Raw genomic sequence first — 21,478 nt, forward strand, 5'->3', positions numbered from 1 at the left:
ACCAACTACAATCTTTCTGGCAAGGTAGACAACCATCACATTTTCTCATATTTTTCTGTCACTGAAGTTCCTCAGCGCCTTGCCATTAATCATGGAGTTCTGTCCTCCAGACCCCTGGTCAATGGCATCTAACCTGTCAATTCATTCTAAGGACCTTTGGATCTTGTGTTCCATTCTGTAGAGACATCTTCAGGACTCTGGGGCCATCCTATTTGCCCTGTACATGAACTCTCATACTTATGTCTTGTTTCCTTTTGTATTTATATCGCCCGTGATTGGAACATATGCCTAATAAATGCTTTTTATTTGTTCATTCAACAAACACTTAAATATTTACATTTTGTTTTTACATAACCTTTATTTCTAAATATATTCCTCTCTTATTCCCTATCCAGAGAGTCAACCCTATAATGAGGAATAAAAAATAAAGAAAAATTAGTCCAGTAAAACTAATGCATCAACTGCAACATCCTGCAACCATAAACTCTGAAAAGAAGGGAGGAAGCGTATTTTCTCATCTTTTATTTCCAAACAAGTTTCAACATTAATTATAACAAATCTGCTATGATCAAGGTACCATGTTGGGTTATAAGGATTCAAAGACAAGGTCCCTGACCATACGTTCTACTGGTTTTACTTTTGCATCATTAGACTACTTCAATTATTGAAGAGTTGGTAAAAGTGCTATAGTTTCTTGATACCTTGCAAATGCATATCTTTTATCCAAAGATCATTTCAATTGAATAATTGAAAAATATAATACATGTATTGGACACTTACATAAAAAGTATTATCCCAGTGTTGGCCATGGCATATGACAGCCCTAAGATTCCACTCCCCATAATGGCATTACTGAGGTTAAATGATGACATTCCAAAAGATGTGGTTCCAGGATGCTTGAAAAAAGAGTGAGCATTCTAATCAAACACTTGCAGAAGGCAGCCCCATTTTGATTACTGGCATTCTCATTATTTTCCCCACAATATCTTTGCTGATACAAAGTCTGAGGACTGACCAAGGTAAAATTGCTAGGAATAAATGTGATTTTTGGTGGAATGCTATTTTATTTCAGTAGGCTCTAAATAAATTTTTATATATACATATGTCTTTTGCTCTAATGAAGGGTAATATAGAATCGTAAGTATGATTTCAATACAATACGAAAAGAAAGAAAACATTTCATATGATATCATGAAGGAGAAAAACTAGAGACTTAAGTATGATTTCAGTTTATGTTTGGGTTGCAGTAACTTTTTTTCTTTACAAAACAACTGACATCACAAATGAATTATACAGACATATGGTGAACAGAAAAAAAAACAAGCCTTTAACCTAATGAAGACCTGAATAAACAAAGAATATGCTGATGAAAGCCTTGGAAAATTTCAGTCATATTGTTTTTCCCACAGAGATTCAGACAGACCTGACATCCTTGATTCCTGTTTTTATGTGCTTAAAAGCATGAATTAACTTACATGTTCTTCATCATAGTCTACCAACTTCTTTTTGCTTAGAAGTCCATTTGTCAGAAACTTCTGGCTTTCATCATCATCATTAGCAAATTGACTAAACCCAAACAAGAAACAAAGAGGAAAATAACAAAACAGCATTATCAACAAATACTTGGGAAGTATACTTATTTTACAGGCAATCTAAATAAAATGGGGTAAGAGGTAATGAAAAGAACAATTGATATTAAAGGAATGCCATCTCATTTGGAAAGTTCAGAATACATTTAGAACCTTTATTATTTAATTATCATTAGCCCCAGACTGAGTAAGTGCTGTTTTTAATATTGTACACCTTATTACTACATACTTGACCCTTAGCACACTTGATAAAGTCTCTTCATGTAACTTTCAGTATAGAGAATTAGTAATTTCACATCATACACGTATGACAAACTCTATCTTATATCCAAACTCTTCTTTAAATCCAGAGTGAGTCTTTTCCTAAGTATATCACTCCTACCCCATGAGAGCAACAGTAGTACCTTCTGGGAGATAAGCCAATACTTTTCCTAGTGTAACTGCAAACATGATTGTATTATCTCTTTTAATTGGCCGTTTTCGCTGCCTCTACTCATCCCTCTTAACTGTTTTCATCCCAGACAACAGAATTCTTAGTTGCAGCTCTGATTATATATTTCATCGACCTTAGTTTATCACCTTTCCTCACAGAGACAAATACTTCTGTGAGATATCACCTTCCTCCAGTTTCCTCTGCCTTCTTGAGCCAAATTTTAATGGTTAGGTTTTAATTAATATATATTTTCGAGTATAACAGAAAGATTGCAGGAAGGATAGTGAACAGACTTGGGTTCAAATTTCAGCTCTGATCTTGGCTGTGTGATCATAGGCAAGTCACTTAACTTCCCTAGGTTTGTTTCCTTTTCATAGCAACCCTTTGAATTAGGTAGGGCAAGTGTTACAGCCCCCAAAAAACTGAGACCCATCTGAAGACATTATGCGAATTTACCAATTTTATGTAGCTTGTAAGTAACAGAGCTGGGACTTGAATTCAAATGTACTGTCTCCGAGTCTAGAGCTTTATTCTGATTTTGTGCTATATAGTTGACAATGTTCTTTTTCCTAAGTAATTTTAAAATCTTTTATTAAGTATTTAAATATGTGATTAAATAAAATAATTTGATTAAGCAAGTAAACAATGTTTCATCACTATCCTATGTTGATGCCTCATTGTGATATCTAGGCTTTTGAAGGCTATTTCAGTATAGTGCCATCTCTGGCAGTCCCATCAGGGTAAGAAGGCCTCAGAATTGGTGCTGGCAAGGTGGTCTAAGGACCAGCCTGCCTTCTGATTACAGTAGCTCATCAACTATTGAATAAGGTCTGGAAGTGTTTTGATCTGTGTTAGTGGAGAAAACACACCTATGCAATCACAGATTTTTAAAATCTGAAGGCATAGTTCCTCTAGTATGCATAAAGGTCTAGCAAGAGTGAGACCACCAAAATCTATGTCCCTGTAGTCCAGGCAGGTAATGGAGACTAATGTTCCAAATGAACCCCTGGCTTCCAATCTCGATAAGCATCACTCTCTAGTTTTCATGCAGCCCCTAATTATTGTCAATGACATACCTTTTAATAGGGACCTTTACTGAATTTACCATCTCTATATAGCTGTCTGGGACACTTTCTCCGCTACTGCTTTTGTCATCAAGTTGGATGTTGGTTTTCTGCAGTTCCACAGAATCCATTTGAATTGTCAGCATTTCCTAGTCTCTACAGCAGCTTCTTCAGTGCAAACAACGGGCTGTACCTTGAGTCTGAGGTTCTCCCAACATATACTGACTTTCTGAACACTGTTCTGCAAATGGAACACAAAGTAACTCTAAGTTTCCTTAGATTCAGAAAATGAACATGAATTGCTGTTTGTTTATCACAATGATTTATAAAAGAAAAGAAGCTTCTGCATATTGGAAAGGTTCAAGTACAAATGAAGACATACATTTGTCATTTCACTTGTATATATGGTATTCTACACATACACACAGACACACACAGACACACACACACCCATGCTCCCTAAAGGTTACAACTCACAGCTGAAGACTATGATCTAATAGACCTGTAGCTAGGTAAGTGTTAAAAGATGGGGAAGAAGAGGAATGCTTAAGTGCAACCCTAGCACTTTATTACTTCACCATTTTGACTTTATAATTTAAAGAAAAGCAAGGAAAAAGTAGAATTTGTTTTTATAAAAGTTTTATGATTTACTATTTTGTTAGATTTTTTTCTCACTACCCATGCTGGGGATAAATTAAGAAAGCCACTCTCTCAGTTCACTAAATGGTACTCTTTTTGTTGAAAGAGCTTAAGTAGCCTTCCAAAATGCTTACTTTTTAACACATTCTAGAATCAAAAAAGCAACAGGATCTTTGAATCAGCAATCTAAAGCTTGAAGAGAACTCAAAGTCCATCTAGACTAATGATGTCAAAGGCAAATAGAAATGGATCCCTGCAGCTGCATATTGAGTTAGAAAACCACAAAATAACATTATCTATGTTGTATTATATTCCTATTTATTTTGTTAAACATTTCCCAATTATATTTTAATCTAGATTGGGCCATACTCTGGAGTTTTGCACTGCTTGCTTCTGACCAATTACTGAGGTCCACAGGATCTTAGAGTTGGAAAATGATCCTCATCAAATACTAAAAGTTAGAAGAGCAAAGATCATTTAGTATGACTTCTTCATTTTATAGATGAGAAAACTGAGGTTTAAAAAAGTGAAGTAAATGGCTGAGGTTAACAGCTAGTTAGTGTCAGAGCTGGGACTAGAATTCAGGCCTATTTATCCATTGATATTTACAGTTTAGCAAAGTTTATGGAGTGATGTTAAATATGTTAAATATGAAACAACTGTGGTATGGTATCCAACCATAGAAAGTTATGGGAATAGAGAAGACTGAGGTTCATCTTCAGAGGAGGATATTGAGGCAAAGAAACCCTCTTCTACCCCAAAGAGTACTGTTAAATGGTCACCTGCCCAAAAAGAATTTATAGAAGAACTTAAAAAAGACTTTAAAAATCAAATGAGAGAGATTGAGGAAAAACTAAAAGAAAAAAAAGAACAATCCGAGAAAAGAAGATTATGAAAAGAAAGTCAACCAATTAGAAAAGGAGATCCAGAATCTTGTAAACTATTTAAAAAATAGGTAAAGGAATCCTACCATATTCTTTCTATGACACAAATATGGTCTTTCTCCCTAAACAAAGGAGAATCAAAATAGAGAATGAAAACTATAGACTGATTTCCCTAATAATTATTGATGCAAAAGTTTTAAGTAAAGTGCTAGCAAGGAGATTATAACAATGTATCACAAAGATCACATACTATGCCCAGGGTAGATTTATACCAGGAATTTAGGGGTAGTTCAGTATTAGGAAAACTATAAGCATGGTAAGTTTTTCTTGGAAAGTTCATTTATGGCTTATTCAATTTCTTTTCCCAACATAACATGTAATTTAAGTATTCTATTTCCTGTTCTGTTCATCAGAGCAATTTATATTTTTGTAAATATCTATTGCATTTAGATTATCTGTTTTATTGGTTATGGTTGGACAAAATAACTCTTAATAATTGTTTTTATTTTCTCTTCCTTTCTCTTCCTTCTCTTTCTTTCTTGTTAATTCACCTTTTTATTTCTTGATATCAGTATTTTGGTTTTCTTCTTTCTTTTTAAAAAAAGAGCCAATGTTTTATCTATTTTAGAGTGAGTTTTTTTAAAAAAATAGCTCCTATTTTTATTTATTAGTCCAATGGTTTTTACCTTCAATTTTGTCAAACTTTTCTTTGATTTTCAAGGCTTTTTATTTTTATGTTTAATTGGGAATTTTGAATTTGTTCTTTTTCTATTTTTTAGGTGCATGATCAATTGACTAATCTGCTCTTTCTTTTGATAATGAAAGAGTTTAGAGATATAAATTTTCCCCTAAGTACTGCTTTGGCTATATCCCACACATTTTGATAAGTTTTTCTCATAATTATTATTATGTTCTTTAATCTACTTATTTTTTAGGATTAGATTGTTTCCAACTGATTTTTAATGTATGCTTCAAAGGCCCTTTATTAAATGTATCATTTCTTGCATTATGACCAGAAAAAGATGAATTTAATGTTTCTTCTATTCTGCATTTGCTTGTGAGTTTTTAAAGCCCTAATAAATGATGCATTTTTGTGATGGTGCTACACACCACTTAGAATAGGTATATTCCTTTCCATTCCTATTAAATATTCTCCAGAGAGCTATCATATCTAACTTTCTCAAAATTCTATTCATCTCCTTACCTTCTTTCTTTTTTATCTGATGTTTAGATTTATCTAGTTCTGAGAGGGGTAAATCAAGGTCCCCCAGTAGTATAGTTTTATGGTCTATTTTGTCCTGTAACTCATTTAACTTTTAAGAAGAAGCCAGAAAGTGAAAAACAGGGGAATAAAAATAAAAAGATGTTAAAATTACCAAAGATTTCAAAAGGAAGAAAAATCAGTTGATGACCTTGAACACAAGCAGATAGGGAAAAAATAACATAAGAGGGGAATATGACTTCCAAATCAGCTAAACACAGCAAGATATCTATGATTAAATATTGCAAAACAAAGGAAAATGATCAACACTTGATAAGGCAGAGGACTCGGTGGATTACCAAGCAAATATGGAACCATAGCATGATGTTCCTAAATGAATTAAGGGAGAAATAAGAATTATGAAAGTGGTATTTATGGCTTGCATAGCAGAAATAATTGGCAGAATAGCAAAACTTGAATCCATGGTATCAAATCTCACCAAAGAAACAAAAGAATTACTGATTGGGAATGTGTCTACACTGAAGCAAAGGACAACCCAGAAGAAGAGAAGCAAAAAGATACAATACTTAAAGAAAACATGACCTCTATACAAACAAAACATATTGACCATGAAGGTAAGATGCATAGAGACAATTTAAGGACCAAAGGTATTCAAAAGAATATGACAAATAAAAAAACCTAAATACCATAATACAAGAAATAATATAAGAAAATGGTTAGAATTTTTGAACACAGAAAACAAAGTGCCAATCAAAAGAATCTATGGATCACCTCCAACAAAATCTATATTACAAATTCTAAGACACATAGTGGTTAAATTTGACAATTGTAATAACAAACAACAAATCCTGCAAGTGACCAGGAAGAAGGAAATGATTCTAGTATCTTTGCCAAGAAAAAACTCAAATGGGATCACAAAGAGTCAGACACGACTGAACAACAACAACAAACCTTAGAAATCAAATTTCCATTCATTGTTTTATTTAGATAAATGGGTTTATCTGTTATTCACTATTTGTGGTGGTCTTTTGTGTAAACAGAGTTTGGTGGGAATGGGCTAAGTTGGCAAATGTAAACTAAGGACTACTCTCCCCTTCTTAAGAGTAGGCAATGAAATATCTCTCTTGAACTCCTAAAACATATCCCTAGATGAGATATATTTTAGGGATAACAGATTATAAATCTAGCCCAATACCCCTTTTGGGCATAGAAGAAATCTCCCAATCTTGGCAGTCTTGTATTCTGTCTGCCTCACCTTCTCAACTAGGTTGCTGACAGGGCCCTCCTCCTACTTTCAATAGAGGTGGGCCAGACCTCAGATTATATCTGTCCAGGCCATCTATGAGCTATGAATCTATATTTTATAACATATAATATATATGTGTGTATGTAACTTTTTAGTGCTTTTTTTTTTCATTTTTCCTCTTTCTGACATTGCTGAGTTCCCTACATTTTCAACTCTTGTATCATTTTGTGTGCTGAGTGTTGGAAAGAAAGAGCAAGATGGGATAATGGTTCTTGGATGCCTCTCAGGTTGCCATTTTCCCAGTTCAGCATTTTTTCAAACTTGTTAAAGTTCAGAAATGTATAGCAGTAACATGGTATAACTAGTCAAATTTTTGTCTGATATGTAGAATATAATCATAGTATTGAAAGAGTACTTAGAAATTCTCTGGTCCAATACCCTTATTTTAAAGGGGAAATAAACCCAGGGAAGTAAAATAATTTGTCCACATTCAAACTCAAATTGTCACCCAGTGCTCCTTCTACAGCATTACTATTGCCTGCTCCAGTTCCTGCGTCATCATTTACTAATAAAATACATTTACTATATATTGTTTCATAGATTGTTGATGTTGATCTCCATAATTAACTAATTATACAATATATATTAGTCCCCAAAGGCTTAAAAATTGAAACTATACAATTTACCATGAATATCAATTAACTTCTTTTTATTGAAAGTATCAGGGATTGCTTTTTATAAATCACTATTTTTAATACCAATCCAAGCATTGCATTTACTTGATGCGAAAAACTGAAGAAATTAGATGTTTTCCATCACTTGTTTAGTGTTTACATCATTTGTCAAAAGTTAAATGTTGTTCATATTCTAATACTGGGGAATAAAAGTAAGGTTCTTAAGAAAACACCTCAAGAAAACTGATTTTTCTTCCTTTTGAAATCTTTGGTAATTTTAACATCTTTTTATTTTTATTCCCCTGTTTTTCACTTTCTGGCTTCTTCTTAAAAGTTAAATGAGTTACAGGTCAAAATAGACCATAGGTAGGTGGTGCAGTTGATAGAGCACCCGCCCTGAAGTCATGAGGACCTGAATTCAAGACACTTGATAGAAGCTGGTGTAACTGATGTTTAAACTAAGTGTACACCAGTAAACTGATTTGGGAATTTTATTTTGTTTTTTTTTTTTAAAGATCTGACTCAAGTTTGACAAAGGGAGGTGTTGGAGTGGAGTAGTGATAGTGATTGGCTCATTCAGTTTACTCCCACATGTCTTTAAATCATTGCCTAGCTGCACAAAGGTTCATAGAAGTAAACTCTTTTACAAGTGTATGTCATTCCAAACAACTAAGAAAAGAGGAGAAGATTGGATGGTTGGCTGATCTCAGACCAGACACTTGACACTTACTAGTTTTGTGACCCTTGGACGAGTCACTTAACCTCAATCGCGTTAACAAAAAAACAAACAAAAAAAGAAAACACTGTATTTGAAGTTTAATTGTGAGCACTAGAAAAAAAAAACCCACAAAAGTCATCATAAATAATAATCTCAAAAGAATTCTCACAAGAGCCTTTTCTATTTAGGCTTAAAAAATAGATAAACACCATCAGTTACTTGTATTAAATTGAACTACCAAAATGTGATTGGTTTTGCTATTTCCTAGATATTTTATTGAAACTAATACCAATTATTTTGTAAGTTGACACAGAAAATTGTGATAAGGTCCACAGAAAAGCTTTTTCTCTTACCGAATTTATCCTATAAAAATCATGCATCTTAATATGTAATTAATTCCTTTCCATCAAAATCTGATATCACATTTAGGTTTTATCCATTCCATTTGTATTACAGAAGAGCAGATTCATTGAGAACAGTCTAATTCAGAAGGCAATTGAAGGCACTCAACTTTTTCTTCACACTGATCACAGAGTAGTCTGACCTCTTGGTGCATAATGTAATCACTAACTTGAGATGAATTAACATATTAGGACCTATTGAACCCTTATTATTCTGAATGGTTTCTCTCTTTAACTAAAATGAGTTTTCAAGTTAATGGAAAGCCTCAAAGTACAAAATGCATCCTTCTTTAAAACTATTTCTTCTAACACATTATTTTAATTGTAACATTTACAAGGATTAACCAGAAGCTACATAGAGCTACACATCTTATTACTTGATCACTTCCAAAGCTTTAATCTTTCCTGTTGCCTAGTACATTCATTTTGTCCAAACCACCAAATTATTATCTTAAAAAGCACAGAGCAACAGAGATTTGGATCACTAAATATTAAACATAGTATTTAGTGTTTTCAGAAGGAGGAAAAATGCTTAAATTATTTTCTTTAAGCAGTTAATTTTAGAAATGAGAAAGATAATAATATTAAGAAAGTAAACCCAAATTTAGTAAGAACATTCATATTGAAAAAAAAATTATCTTTACCTCCAAGCCAACCATCCAATCCTCCCCTCTTTTCTTAGTTGTTTGGAATGGCATACACCTGCAAAAGAGTTTACTTATATGAACCTTTGTGCAGCTAGGCAATGATTTAGAGACATGTGGGAGTAAACCAAATGAGCCAATCACTAACACTACTCCACCCCAACACCTCCCTTTGTCAAACTTGCGTCAGCTCTTTAAAAAAAAAACAAAATAAAATTCCCAAATCAGTTTACTGGTGTACACTTAGTTTAAACATCAGTTACACCAGCTTCTATTTGCTTTCTGAATTTGGCATTAATACAAGTACACTATAGCTGAAACTTTTCTATAGCTTACTGTCATTCCATATCAAAATAATATAGACTAGCTCCCAAATAGAACCTCAAAACGGTTACTGTAAAAGAGTTTTCATACAGGAATAAACAGAACAAATTATGTTTTGGAAGTCAGGTAAGAAGAACCACCACAAAAATTACAAAAGCAGATCATTTCCTACATTCATTCCTTTAATTCAAATAAAGAGTAAATATTTTAATTTGCCTAGAAAGTTTTTTTTTAGTATTGACAAGAAAAACAAAGCAAGTTTTAAGCAGAATGATACCAGAAATAGTACAAAATTCCACAACATGGAATGTGTTCAACAATAAGGAGTTACAAGATTTAAAATTCAGTTCCATCTTTATCTGCTGCCACCATTCAAGTGATATAATAAGGTAATGCCCCAAAGAAGCAAGAATGTCATAGTAAATTAAAATATCGCTGCTACTTAAGGAAAAAAAATAACTTTTCACCTACTTTAGAGTTTTCTCATTTGTTCCTTATAAATGTTAATAATTTATGTTTGTGTATTACTTTAAGCTTTACGTATCACTTTCTTCACAACAGTTTCATATATATTATCATCTCCATTTTACAGATGAAGAAATTAAGGCTCATCAAGTTGAAATGACTTGCCTATGTAGTGAGATCACAAAAAATAAATGTTTGAGAGAACAGTCCAATCCAAGTATCCTAACCCCGGATTCTCCACTACATCAAAATACACAGTTCTCAATGCAGAGTTGAAAAATGTACACCCAGGTTCATGAAATGATGAAGAGTTGGTTTAGTATGCTTAACTTAAACCTCCCTATAAATTGGTATTCCAAAAGTGAAACAAGAAAGGTAGATTAAAAAACTAAATTCGCAATTGTTTTCTTTGCCTTTTAAATAATAATAATAATACATGCTTGGGTAACCAGTCAGCAGCAATACTTTATGATAACAGTTTTGTCAATTCTCTATTGATAATTGTATAGAAAAACAATAGAACATTGTCCTTAAAGTAAGAAATGTTTTTCTCATGAAAGAGTAACATTAAGTGGTGTAGAATAATCTTTTTTTTTTCTTTTTTAAAATGAGCCTTTTGGAGCTAATTTGGAATTCATTTTGTACTTCCACACATTGGATACATTTTGCTTATCTTTTCATTAACATGTTCTTTATTTTTCTCACTCCTTTGAATTTTTTTTGTCTAGTGAAAATAACTGTCGTTTATAAGGAAAAGAGAATTATAAAAGCCCTATTGCCTCTGATACACTGTAGTTTCAAAGAAGTAAAAGTCATATTTATTTTGAAAGGATGATTTCCATTATTAAAGTTGTCTCAAATAGCTCTAACAGCACAACAAAGGACGTTTTCCCCTTATTTTGAAAGTTAATAGCAACAATATCACCCCCAAAGGATTTGAGGAACAAATGAAATAATATATGTTAAACATGTTGCAAACTTTAAAGTACTATGTAAATGTCATCTATTATTATTATTTTAAGCAAATGAATGCCTTTGTTTTTATAAAACTCAGCACAGCTTCTATGAGAAAAGAATACAGCTGTAATCTAACTTCATTTGAACTTCTCCAGCCTTTCCATACTTTGAAGTACCAAAGTCTACTTCAAAACTACAATGACTTGTGATTTCATCATTTGTTAATCTTGTCCTTAGATGGGAGAAATATACTCCATTACTGGACCCATACTGTAAACCTTCTAGTTTGGGAGTATCTGTCAGGGCTTGAATTCGAACTTTTTGTAATTTTTAGCATTCATGGTCAAAAAAATTTACTAAACTATAACTCAGCTTTGAGCTGGCTATACCACTACAAGGTCTATATTTCAAAGAGAGCAAAGAAAATAGAAAAGGACCCACATGCACACAAATATTTATGTTTTCATGGTAACCCCAAACTGGAAACCAAGTGAATATCTACCTACTAGAGAATGGCCAAATAAATTGTAGTATATGAATGTGATGGAATATTATTTTGTCCTCAGAAATGATGAAATGGACAGTTTCAAAAGAAACTGGGAAAACCTCTATAAATCAATAACAAATGAAGTGCATATAACTAGGAGAACAATTTATGTGACAATAATTTTGAAATACTTTAGAAATTTGATCAATGCAATGCTAAACCATAAGTATAGAGAACTGGAGATAAAACAAGTCAATCACCTCCTGCCAGAGAGGTGTAATGTAAAATGTGACATATATTTTTGGACATGATTGATGTGGGAATTGTTTTGCTTAACTATACATGTTTATGGTGAGAGGTTTTTGGTGTTATTCAATTGGGAAGGGGCAATAGAAGGGAGAGCTAATAAATACTTGCAAAGATGAAATAATTTGTGGTTTCCTCCACAGCATGACAAAGCATTAGAGATGGTCTTTAATGGAGGAGGCATGAATGAATGCACAGCAGGAATAAAAATTGATCAGGCTATTTGTATGTTCTCATTTGAATGTTCTAATTCTATTTTTTGGTTTAAAGCTTCTGACAATTCCATTAATCATACTTAATGCTAGCAATCTTCAAATGCCCTAAAAAACACTCTAGCTTTAAGAAAAAGATCACAGTAATTTAGCATTTTGGATATGAAGTCCACGTGAGATGATTTCCTTATATAACCATCAAGTGGTGCTGGCAAACAGCAGGTCAAATGTTCAATCACCCCAGAACCTAGAATTCTAATTGGACATGCCTGGGGAACTTGGTCCCTACCCCCTTCATATTAACATAGCTTCCTTAGGAACTCATTTCTCTATTGTGGTATGGCTTTCCTTTCACTCATCTCATTTATTGTCTTCTAGAGGTCAAGAAAAAAAAAATGACTGTTTGCCTCCCCTCTGTCACTCACCTCTGTCCTTTTCAGTTCATATTTAACAGGAGTGGCTCCTAGGGGTTGTTCTCTTTCTCTTTCATAAAATCTCTTCTCTGTTAAATGTGTGGCTCAAATCCCCAGCCAATTTGTATTAGCAAAATCCAAATTGGCTTTACAAAAATTCAATAATTCTGATCTCTTTTCTCCCAGATTTGCCCCCCACCCCTTTCCTAATCTTCCTGAAAGCATTCAAGTAAACAGAATTGCTATCAATAGCTTTCTGGTATTAATACAATTTTAAACACATAAGTAGAGAAACCCAAAATATTGCTTGAATAGTTCTAATACCAATCACTAAACTTTCCGCGAAGAAGGGCTTCCCTCTTCCTCCCTCCCCCCCCACATCCTCTCTTAAGATAAGTGAAAACAAGAAGTAGATTAAAATATCAGACTGGTGGATCTCTCTTCCAGAAAAACATCAGGTGGGATGAAGGTGGAGGAGGGAGGAGCCAAAGATAATCTCACCAACAGGCATTAGCAGACTTTGGACTCCCTCTCCCTCTCCCTCTCCCTCTCCCTCTCCCTCTCTCTCTCTCTCTCTCTCTCTCTCTCTCTCTCTCTCTCTGTCCCTGTCTGTCTGTCTGTCTGTCGCCTAGCACTTAGAGGTCCTCCTTCCCCTGCTACAAGTAGCACTAGTCCTATTCTGGAAGGAACCCTGTTGTTAGGGTTCCTAAAAACCAAAACAAGCATGAACCAGAAGGACATGTGGCAAAAGTTCCCACTCTCTTTCTAGCTGTTAGACCTCTAATTCTTGATGGTTTTTGGAAAGAGTGAGGGGGCAAGGGCACTAGAATCTTTTTATGCTCCTATATCCTGTGGTCTTGACCCTTTCTCACCACCCCCTTTGCAATTAATAGCACGGCAAAGTATATATTATAATTCAATGGTTGCACTGAATGCCACTGGTACAGATGGCAACTCATTTATGCTCTATCATCCTGTGTCATTCTTGACTAAGTCTTTTAAAGGATTTGTTGACATCAGGACTGTCTTATTATTTCAGTTGCAATCCTCTTTGACATCTTTTGAGAGGTCAAAAACCTCAAAGAGACTGTGTGACCATAATAGGGGCAAAACAATGAACTCAGTAGAGACACCATGCCTAAAGGTGAGTAGGCCAAATGAAAATGGTGATTTGACATGTTGAAAATATATTTATAGCTCTACAGCATCAAAGCATTTTTATTTCCTGACTATATATGTTTTTGTATACATAATCATTATGTAGGCTCACTTTTTCTACTTATCATCTAGGAATCATTCAAATAAATATAGTAATTAAACACATGAGAGATGATGAAGTAATCATGTGAGAGTACGTAGAGAAAGAAGAAAAGGGGTTCCTGGATAGGGCCTGGAGGGTTAAGATAGTTAACAGTAATAAGCATGGAGATGCAGCAAGGGAGGCAGTGTGTGCAGTCACAAAGGTAAAAGAGCCAACATGGAGCAATGGAGGGAACATTCAATTTGGAGTCAGAGAACCTCAGTTCCAGTGCCACCCCTAATATTGACTCCTTGTGTGTGTGGCTTTCAGTTAAGTACTAAACCTCCTTGGGCCCCACTTTCCTTGTATGTAAAATTAGGAGGCTGGACGCAGTGGTTTCTGACTCACTCTGGATTTATGAACCCAGGACTACGAATTCAAGAGGACATGGTGGACAAAAGTGTCATGTAGAAGAGAGGTCAAAAGAATAAAGACTGAGAAAAAGTCTTCAGATTTGGCAATTAAGAGACTATTGAAGGATGTGCTATTTATTCCTGCTGCTATATCTCTTGCCCCATCTACTTCTGCGGCTGTCGCCATGATGCCAGGTAACCATGCATGGGAAGGGTGCTGGCTTTGTATGTTCGTAGAGGTAATGGCAGCAAGTGAGGCTGGCACAGGGCTTCCAAGCTCGGGGCTAAGCCAGGGAATGGCCAGGTAGCACTGATAGAGGCATTGACAAGGAGACTCACAGTGCAGTGTTGGGTTTTTGTTGTGTTGGGTTTTTTTGTTTGTTGGTTGGTTTGTTTACAAGCAAAATCTACTATGGAAATGGAAGAAGAAAATAAATCAGTATGAGTAAAGACTAAGGCCAGATTCAACTTCTTATCATTGTTCAGCATTTCATGAAGATGAGGAATGTAATTATGGAGAAAAAGGGAGAGGGAGAGAAATATTTCTGTAGGTGTTTATAAAACTGATTTTGAGACTAAACTGTGGGATAACTGGCTTTTCAATAACTGCAAAAGGTTAAATCACTTCAATTTCCCCCCTTCCCTGGGACCTGTTTGCTTGCTGGTAGGTACTACACCCCCCTACACACCCACCCACCCACACACACTTACATATTCACACTCACGCATACACACCCACATACACACTCTCACACACAAACACTGTCCTGAAAAGCTTAGTGCAGTTTAAAGCTTTAATATATATATGTACATTTAATAAATATACATATATACATATTTTTCTATTTTCATTAAGTTATTTCTTTTTGCTGATTTTTGTTTCATATAAAAAAAACCTAATTCTTCTTTGCCTGGAACTCCTGCCTTATGACCCCAAAGTCTTGATTAATAGTTGCTTCAGTCATCTAGACTGGATTTCAGCCAAACTTCACTTTTCTCCCTGGATGTTCCAATTCTGAAACTATAATCAAATCAACTCTGTCATTGCTCCTGGAAAGGATACATCAAATATTGTGCCCATGTGATTATAATTATCATTCCTTTAACTTTCTGAACCAAAATATCCCTCCAAGGTCACCATTCTCCTATGTATTTTGTCTCTGTCTGTTCGAATCTAAGAGTCTTAAGTGCAGAGTACCTGTCTTTGCTTTTGTATTTGCATCTCCAAGGCTTGGTATATAGTAAGTACTTAACAAATTATTTTTTATTCATTCATTTATGTGTAATAAATTATAACATATTTGTGATGCATATACACATATATATTTGCAGGCAAGGGAGAGTTCAAATGGAGTACACCAGTGAGTAGCTTGTTATTCACAGGATTTAAATAGGATGGAAGCCTTCAAGTCTGGATAATCTCTGAATAAAATAGTGAGGATTTTATACTGCCTTGGAGACTGTCAGTTCTGAAAGAATTTTTATGGTTATGGCTTTATTTTTTTTTTTATCAATTCACTCTAAGGCTAAAATTGGGTCTTTCACTGTTGTAACTAGAAAAGTACTCTAAACCAAAGACTTCTTGGGCATATCTCTCATCTCCACATGACAGGCAGGGTGGAGCTCTGTGCGAGAATATCATGCCCTTTAACCCCATAGTAGGAAAAAAAAGATGTGGTATGGAAACAATCTCTTCCTCCCCTTACCCACTGGAAGAAGGAAGTAGGAACAATTGTCTGGCCAAATCTCTCAGTATTCATCCCCTTTTGAACTCTCTGCAGCCATGGACACTGTAGATCACTTTCTTTTCTTTGATATTTTCTTCTCTCTAGGTTTTTGTGACAATGCTCCCTCCTAATTCTCCTCTCACATATCTGACTACATCTACTTAGTCTTCTTTATTTGTCTGATAAATGTGGGTTTCCCCCAGGGGCACGTCAGTAAATGTTTAACAACTGACTCTTTGGGGGAAAATGTGCAATTTTAAGTTGAATATGCATCATTACCATTTCTTCCATCACTTTAAGTTTAGCATGTCAATAAGCAATAAAGCAAACCCTAACTTATAGCCAAATTTCCAAGGATCACATTGAAAATTAAATAATCAGTAAGCCAGTTCAAATTGGCTTCCAACACACCCTTGGTTTCCCTCAAGACTTTGTCCTGAGCCCTCTTCTCTCCTCCCTCTATTCTGTTTCATTTAGTGATCTTATCAACTCCCTTGGATTCAGTTATCATCTCTAAGCAGATCTCAGACCTATTTGTCCAGCCTTAACCTGTCTCCAGATATCAAGTCTCAAATCTTCCACCTTTTATTAAATATCTCAAACTGGTTGTCCCATAGATATCTTAAACTCAACATGTCCAGAAAATTGAACATATTCTCTTTCCAACAAAACCCTTCTCTCTTCTTCCCTATTACTGTCAAGGATACCACCACCCTCCCAGACACCCAGGTTCTTAATCTAGATGTCACCCTCAACTCTACACTATCTGATTCCCCATATCAAATCATCTGACAAGTCTCATTTCTATCTTTGGAATGTTTCTCATATATGCTCCTTTCTCTCCTCTGAAACTGCAATCATCACCTCACATCTGGACTATTGCAATAGCTTGTTTAGGCTTCCTGCCTCAAGTCTCTTCACTCAAGTCCTGAGCAATAAAATGAATCTTCCTCAAAGCACAGGTCAGTAGTCAATAAACATTTATTAAGTGCCTACTATGCGGCAGGCACTGTGCTAAGAGCTGGGAATACAAATACAAAAAAGAAATTTGGTCCCCACCCTGAAGGAGCATACAATCTAACAGCAAAGACAACACAAAAAAGAAAGCTGAAAATGTTGGGGAGGGACAGAGTCATAGTAGAGAGGACAAAGAAGTACAAGATGAGTGTAGCTGGATGAAAAAAGAGGTGTCTGAGGAGATGTCTTGACCCCTTTCCTTAAATGGAGAAGTTTATGGTCCCACCCTCCAAGCAGAGGTGCAAAGGGTTTTGATGAGGTATGAGCTGTTACTCATACCTTTAGTCTTATTAGGCTGCTAGAATCTTGAAAGATGATGAGATTTCCCAATGATGAGTATACTGAGGGCATGGTAGAGAAATCAAAGAAATCTGAATTGAATGCAAATAGTCTGGGTAGTCTCAGGTCTGACCAAGTTACCCTCTTTATTCAATCAGCTCCAGTTGATTATCCTATCACCACCAGGATCAAACATAAAATCCTCTATTTGGCTTTTAAAGTCCTTCATAACCTGGCCTCTTCTTACCTTTCCAGTGTTCTTACATCTTACTCACCCCCATTCCCCACCCCACATACTCTTCAATCCAATGGCACCATCTTCTTTGCTGTTCTTCATACATGACATTCCACTTCCTGACTCTGAGCATTATCCCTGGCTGTGTGCCATGCCTGGAACTCTCTTTCTCCTCATCTCTACCTCCTGACCTTCCTGGCTTCGTTCAAGTCTTAGCTAAAGTCCCACCTTCTGGAAAAAGCCTTCTCTAGTCCCCCTTAATTATAGTACCTCCTCCCGGAGATTTTCTCTTGTTTATCCTGGGGGTATCTTGTTTATACATAGTTGTTTGCATGTTGTCTCTCCCATTAGATTGTGAGCTCCTTAAAAGCAAGGACTTTTTTTTTCTGGCTTGGCATTTAATAAATGCTTGTTAAGTGACAAACTTTGTCTCACAACAATACCATGCTGGTAGTATGAGAGTGAGGGAGAGGGAGGAGACCATAGGCAGGAGATACAGAAAACCCTCAAAGTAAATGATGAAAATTTTGGACAGTGAAAAAGAAATTTTGCATTCTCAGGGAAAAGTATGATGACATTTCTATTCAAATAGCCTTCATCATAAAACTGGAATGAAGTGAGACCTTACTTTATATTGGTTCACTTTTCCAGATGAAGTGTGCCTCCGCAATGGCACTGTACTGTGGGTCACACTCACCTTTGAGAATTTTCAAGCCTGATTTATTCAGGATATAAAATGCAGTGAGGTAATTGTTCTTCAAAGTAGGCAAGTGATCAAGGAATTCTGAGAAAACAGAAAATAGTCTTCCAGAATGATATTGATTTTTAAAATGGAGTGAAGTTTCTAAGCCTAGAGAAAGAAAAGAGTAAACAGATGATGCAAGATCAGGTCCTAAAGTAAGTAGTTATAGATCATGTTCCTTCATTATACCTTTTGAATATTGATATTTATCTAGATGAACACCTTTTAACTATGGCACAAGATAATAATTGGTTCCATGACCATGGAGACCAACAGCATATGTGGCTACTGCAGGAGTCTCCATTACTCCCACAAATGGTCCTGCCATAATTATTTGCTCTCACTTGCTGGGATTCTTGCACACTGCTGTACCTGCAGGAATAGAGCTCAAAATCATAGTCACCTGAAACTAGCTAGGTACACAATCTGAGTTTCATTCAATGTGTGGATGAGACAGGGTATCTGTCATGGAGACTATTGGCATCAGTACCTCCCATTATCCCCCTCCTCCACCTATGTCTGAGATCATAAGAGCAACTCGTTTGAGAACTTGTAATGTCCAAAAGACATTTTACTATTGAGGAAGAAGAATTTTAAGCTTCAACACCCAGTGAAATGAGACTCATAGGAAAAATGTATTAATCATTTCAACATATTTTTCTAACTCTTCAGCTCCTAGAAATATGAACATAAATATATATATAAAGATAAGTGTATATAAATAATATGTACTTATATATTATTACATTTATTACATTACATATTTTAAATAATCATATCAATTATGTAATCTTCTGATAACTAGATTTTGTAGGTTCATTTTTTTTAATGTTTTCTATTCACTGGATAAAAGGAAAAGAAAAAAATGTATTTTTTGGGGGGGAGGCTAGGCAGTGGGGTTAAGTTATTTGCCCAGGGTCACACAGCTAGTAAATGTTATGTGTCTGAGGCTTGATTTGAATCCAGGACCTGTGCTGTAACCACTGCACCACCTAGCTGCGCCCCAAAAATGTATTTTTTATCAACTAAATTGTTTTTACTGTTTCAAATTTAGTTTTTGTTTATATGTTATATATAAGCAAAATTGGAAATGATTGACAGTTTTTAAAAAATTAAAAATTCATATTTATTTGTACTTCAAATTCAAAGCAGCAAATTTTTATACCAATATTTTAGAAGTAGCATTAAAGTTGACTACATTACTTCATATTTATAATTCCATGTGTGTGGAGAGATTTCATAGATGAGTATATTTAAAATTCAGAGGAAGTATGTATGACTTAGTTTGTCTTTTGGATTATGCAACAAAAAATTCATTTCTTTGATGTTTTGATTAAATGTATCACAGCCAAAATGTCTTCTTCAGTAGATGATTCTAAAGCAGGGAGATGTAGCAATGCTAACTCTGGGAATCTGACTTATCTGTGAAAATGAGAATTCGGATAAGTATCTTCCGAGAATATATGGGTTGTATACATAGAATTAAATAATGCATATTACTTTTTCCTAAGACTGTTGGGAGGGAGGGGCTTGCATCTGCAAAGATGAAATAAACACTTTAGATAGGGAAGGAGGAAGAGACAGACACAGTGACAGACAGAGAGAAAAAAACAAAAACAGAGACAAAATCATTGATAATTTCAGAGAGAGTAGCTTCAGGTGAATTATAAGGTCAGAAGCCAGGTAACACAAGTTAAGAAGTAAGAGGAGTGGAATTTGAATTATATAGACAGCTAGATGACATGTTGGAAAGAGCACTGGGTCTGGAGTCATGAAGACCTGAATTTAAATGTGGCCTCAAACACTTACTAGCTGTGGGAAAAGTATTTAACTTGTCTGCCTCAGTTGCCTCAATTATAAAACGGGGATGATAATAATAGCACTTGCTTTGCAGGGTTGTTGTGAAGATCAAATGAGATAGTATTTGTAAAGTGCCTAGCATGGAGTAGGCCATTAATAAATGCTTGTTTTCTTCTGCCTAAAGGCAGAATTTTTTTAAAAAAAATTCTGGATAAGTGCCCTATAGGCAGTAGGAAGGGAACGGGGAAAGAAAAGGGACAGGGCTGATAGAAGGGAGGGAATATTTAGGGAGGCGGTGGTCAAAAGCAAAACTCTAGTGAGGAGGGAAATGGAGAAAAGGAGAAAGAAAAGCATAAACAGGGGAGGGGAGAATAGGATGGAGAGAAAGACATAGATAGTAATCATAACTGTGAATGTTAATGGGATGAACTTTCCCATAAAATGGAAGTGGATAGAAGAATGGATTAAAAATAATAATTGTATTAAAAACAATAATCCTGCAATATGTTGTTTACAAGAAACACATTTGATTTTTATATTTTTTCTTTATTATTTATTTATTTTAGCTTTCAACATTCACTTCCACAAGATTTTGAGTACCAAATTTTATCCCCATCTCATCCCTCCCCCAACCCCAAGACAGCATGCATTCTGCCCTTCCCCTAATGTGCCCTCCCTTCTATCAAAACCCCCTCTTTTATTTTATCCCCTTCCCCTTCTATTTTCCATAAGGCAGGATGGATTCTATGCCCCATTGCCTTCTGTAAAAACATGTAAAAACAATTTTTAACATTTGTTTTTAAAGCTTTGGGTTCCAAATTCTCTCCCTTCCTCTCTCCCCACCCACCCTCATTGAGATGGCAAGCAATTCAATACAGATTATACATGTGTACTCATGCAAAACACTTCCATAGTAGTCATGTGAAAAACTAACTATATTTCCTTTTATCCTATCCTGCCTCCCCTGTTTATTCAATTCTCTCTTTTGACCCTGTCCATCCTCAGAAGTGTTTGCTTCTGATTACCCCTCCCCCAATCTGCACCCCCCCTTCTATCATCCCTCCCTCTCTTATCCCCTTTGCACCTATTTTCTTGAAGGGTAAGATAGATTTCCATAACCAATTGAGTGTGTATGTTATTCCCTCCTTAAACCAAATCCGATGAGAATAAGATTGATTCATTCCCTCTTAAATTCCCCTCCATGATAAAAGCTTTTTCCTTGTCTGTTTTATGTGAGATAATTTACCCAATTCTACCTATCCCTTTCTCCCTCTCCCAGTATAATCCTCTCACCCCTTGATTTTCTTTTCTGCCTTCAAACTGTGAGGATGATTCCCTTTCCACTGA

General features: G+C 35.2%; 1 protein-coding gene across 1 annotated transcript in view; it reads right to left on the minus strand.

Moving 5' to 3' along the window:
- Positions 1-9,570, minus strand: part of SLC38A4 (solute carrier family 38 member 4) — a 52,080-nt gene extending 42,510 nt beyond the window's left edge. The window contains exons 1-4 of the mRNA XM_027858924.1: positions 9,515-9,570; positions 3,099-3,327; positions 1,476-1,566; positions 781-896 (exon numbers count right to left, since the gene is read on the minus strand). Of these exons, the coding sequence (XP_027714725.1) occupies positions 781-896; positions 1,476-1,566; positions 3,099-3,232 (341 nt within the window). The 5' untranslated portion in view covers positions 3,233-3,327; positions 9,515-9,570. The remainder of the gene's footprint in view (positions 1-780; positions 897-1,475; positions 1,567-3,098; positions 3,328-9,514) is intronic.
- Between the last annotated feature and the right edge of the window lie 11,908 nt (positions 9,571-21,478).

This window comes from Vombatus ursinus, unplaced genomic scaffold (assembly GCF_900497805.2).
Source record: "Vombatus ursinus unplaced genomic scaffold, bare-nosed wombat genome assembly UNPS02013950.1, whole genome shotgun sequence".
In the NCBI taxonomy this organism is placed as follows: domain Eukaryota; kingdom Metazoa; phylum Chordata; class Mammalia; order Diprotodontia; family Vombatidae; genus Vombatus; species Vombatus ursinus.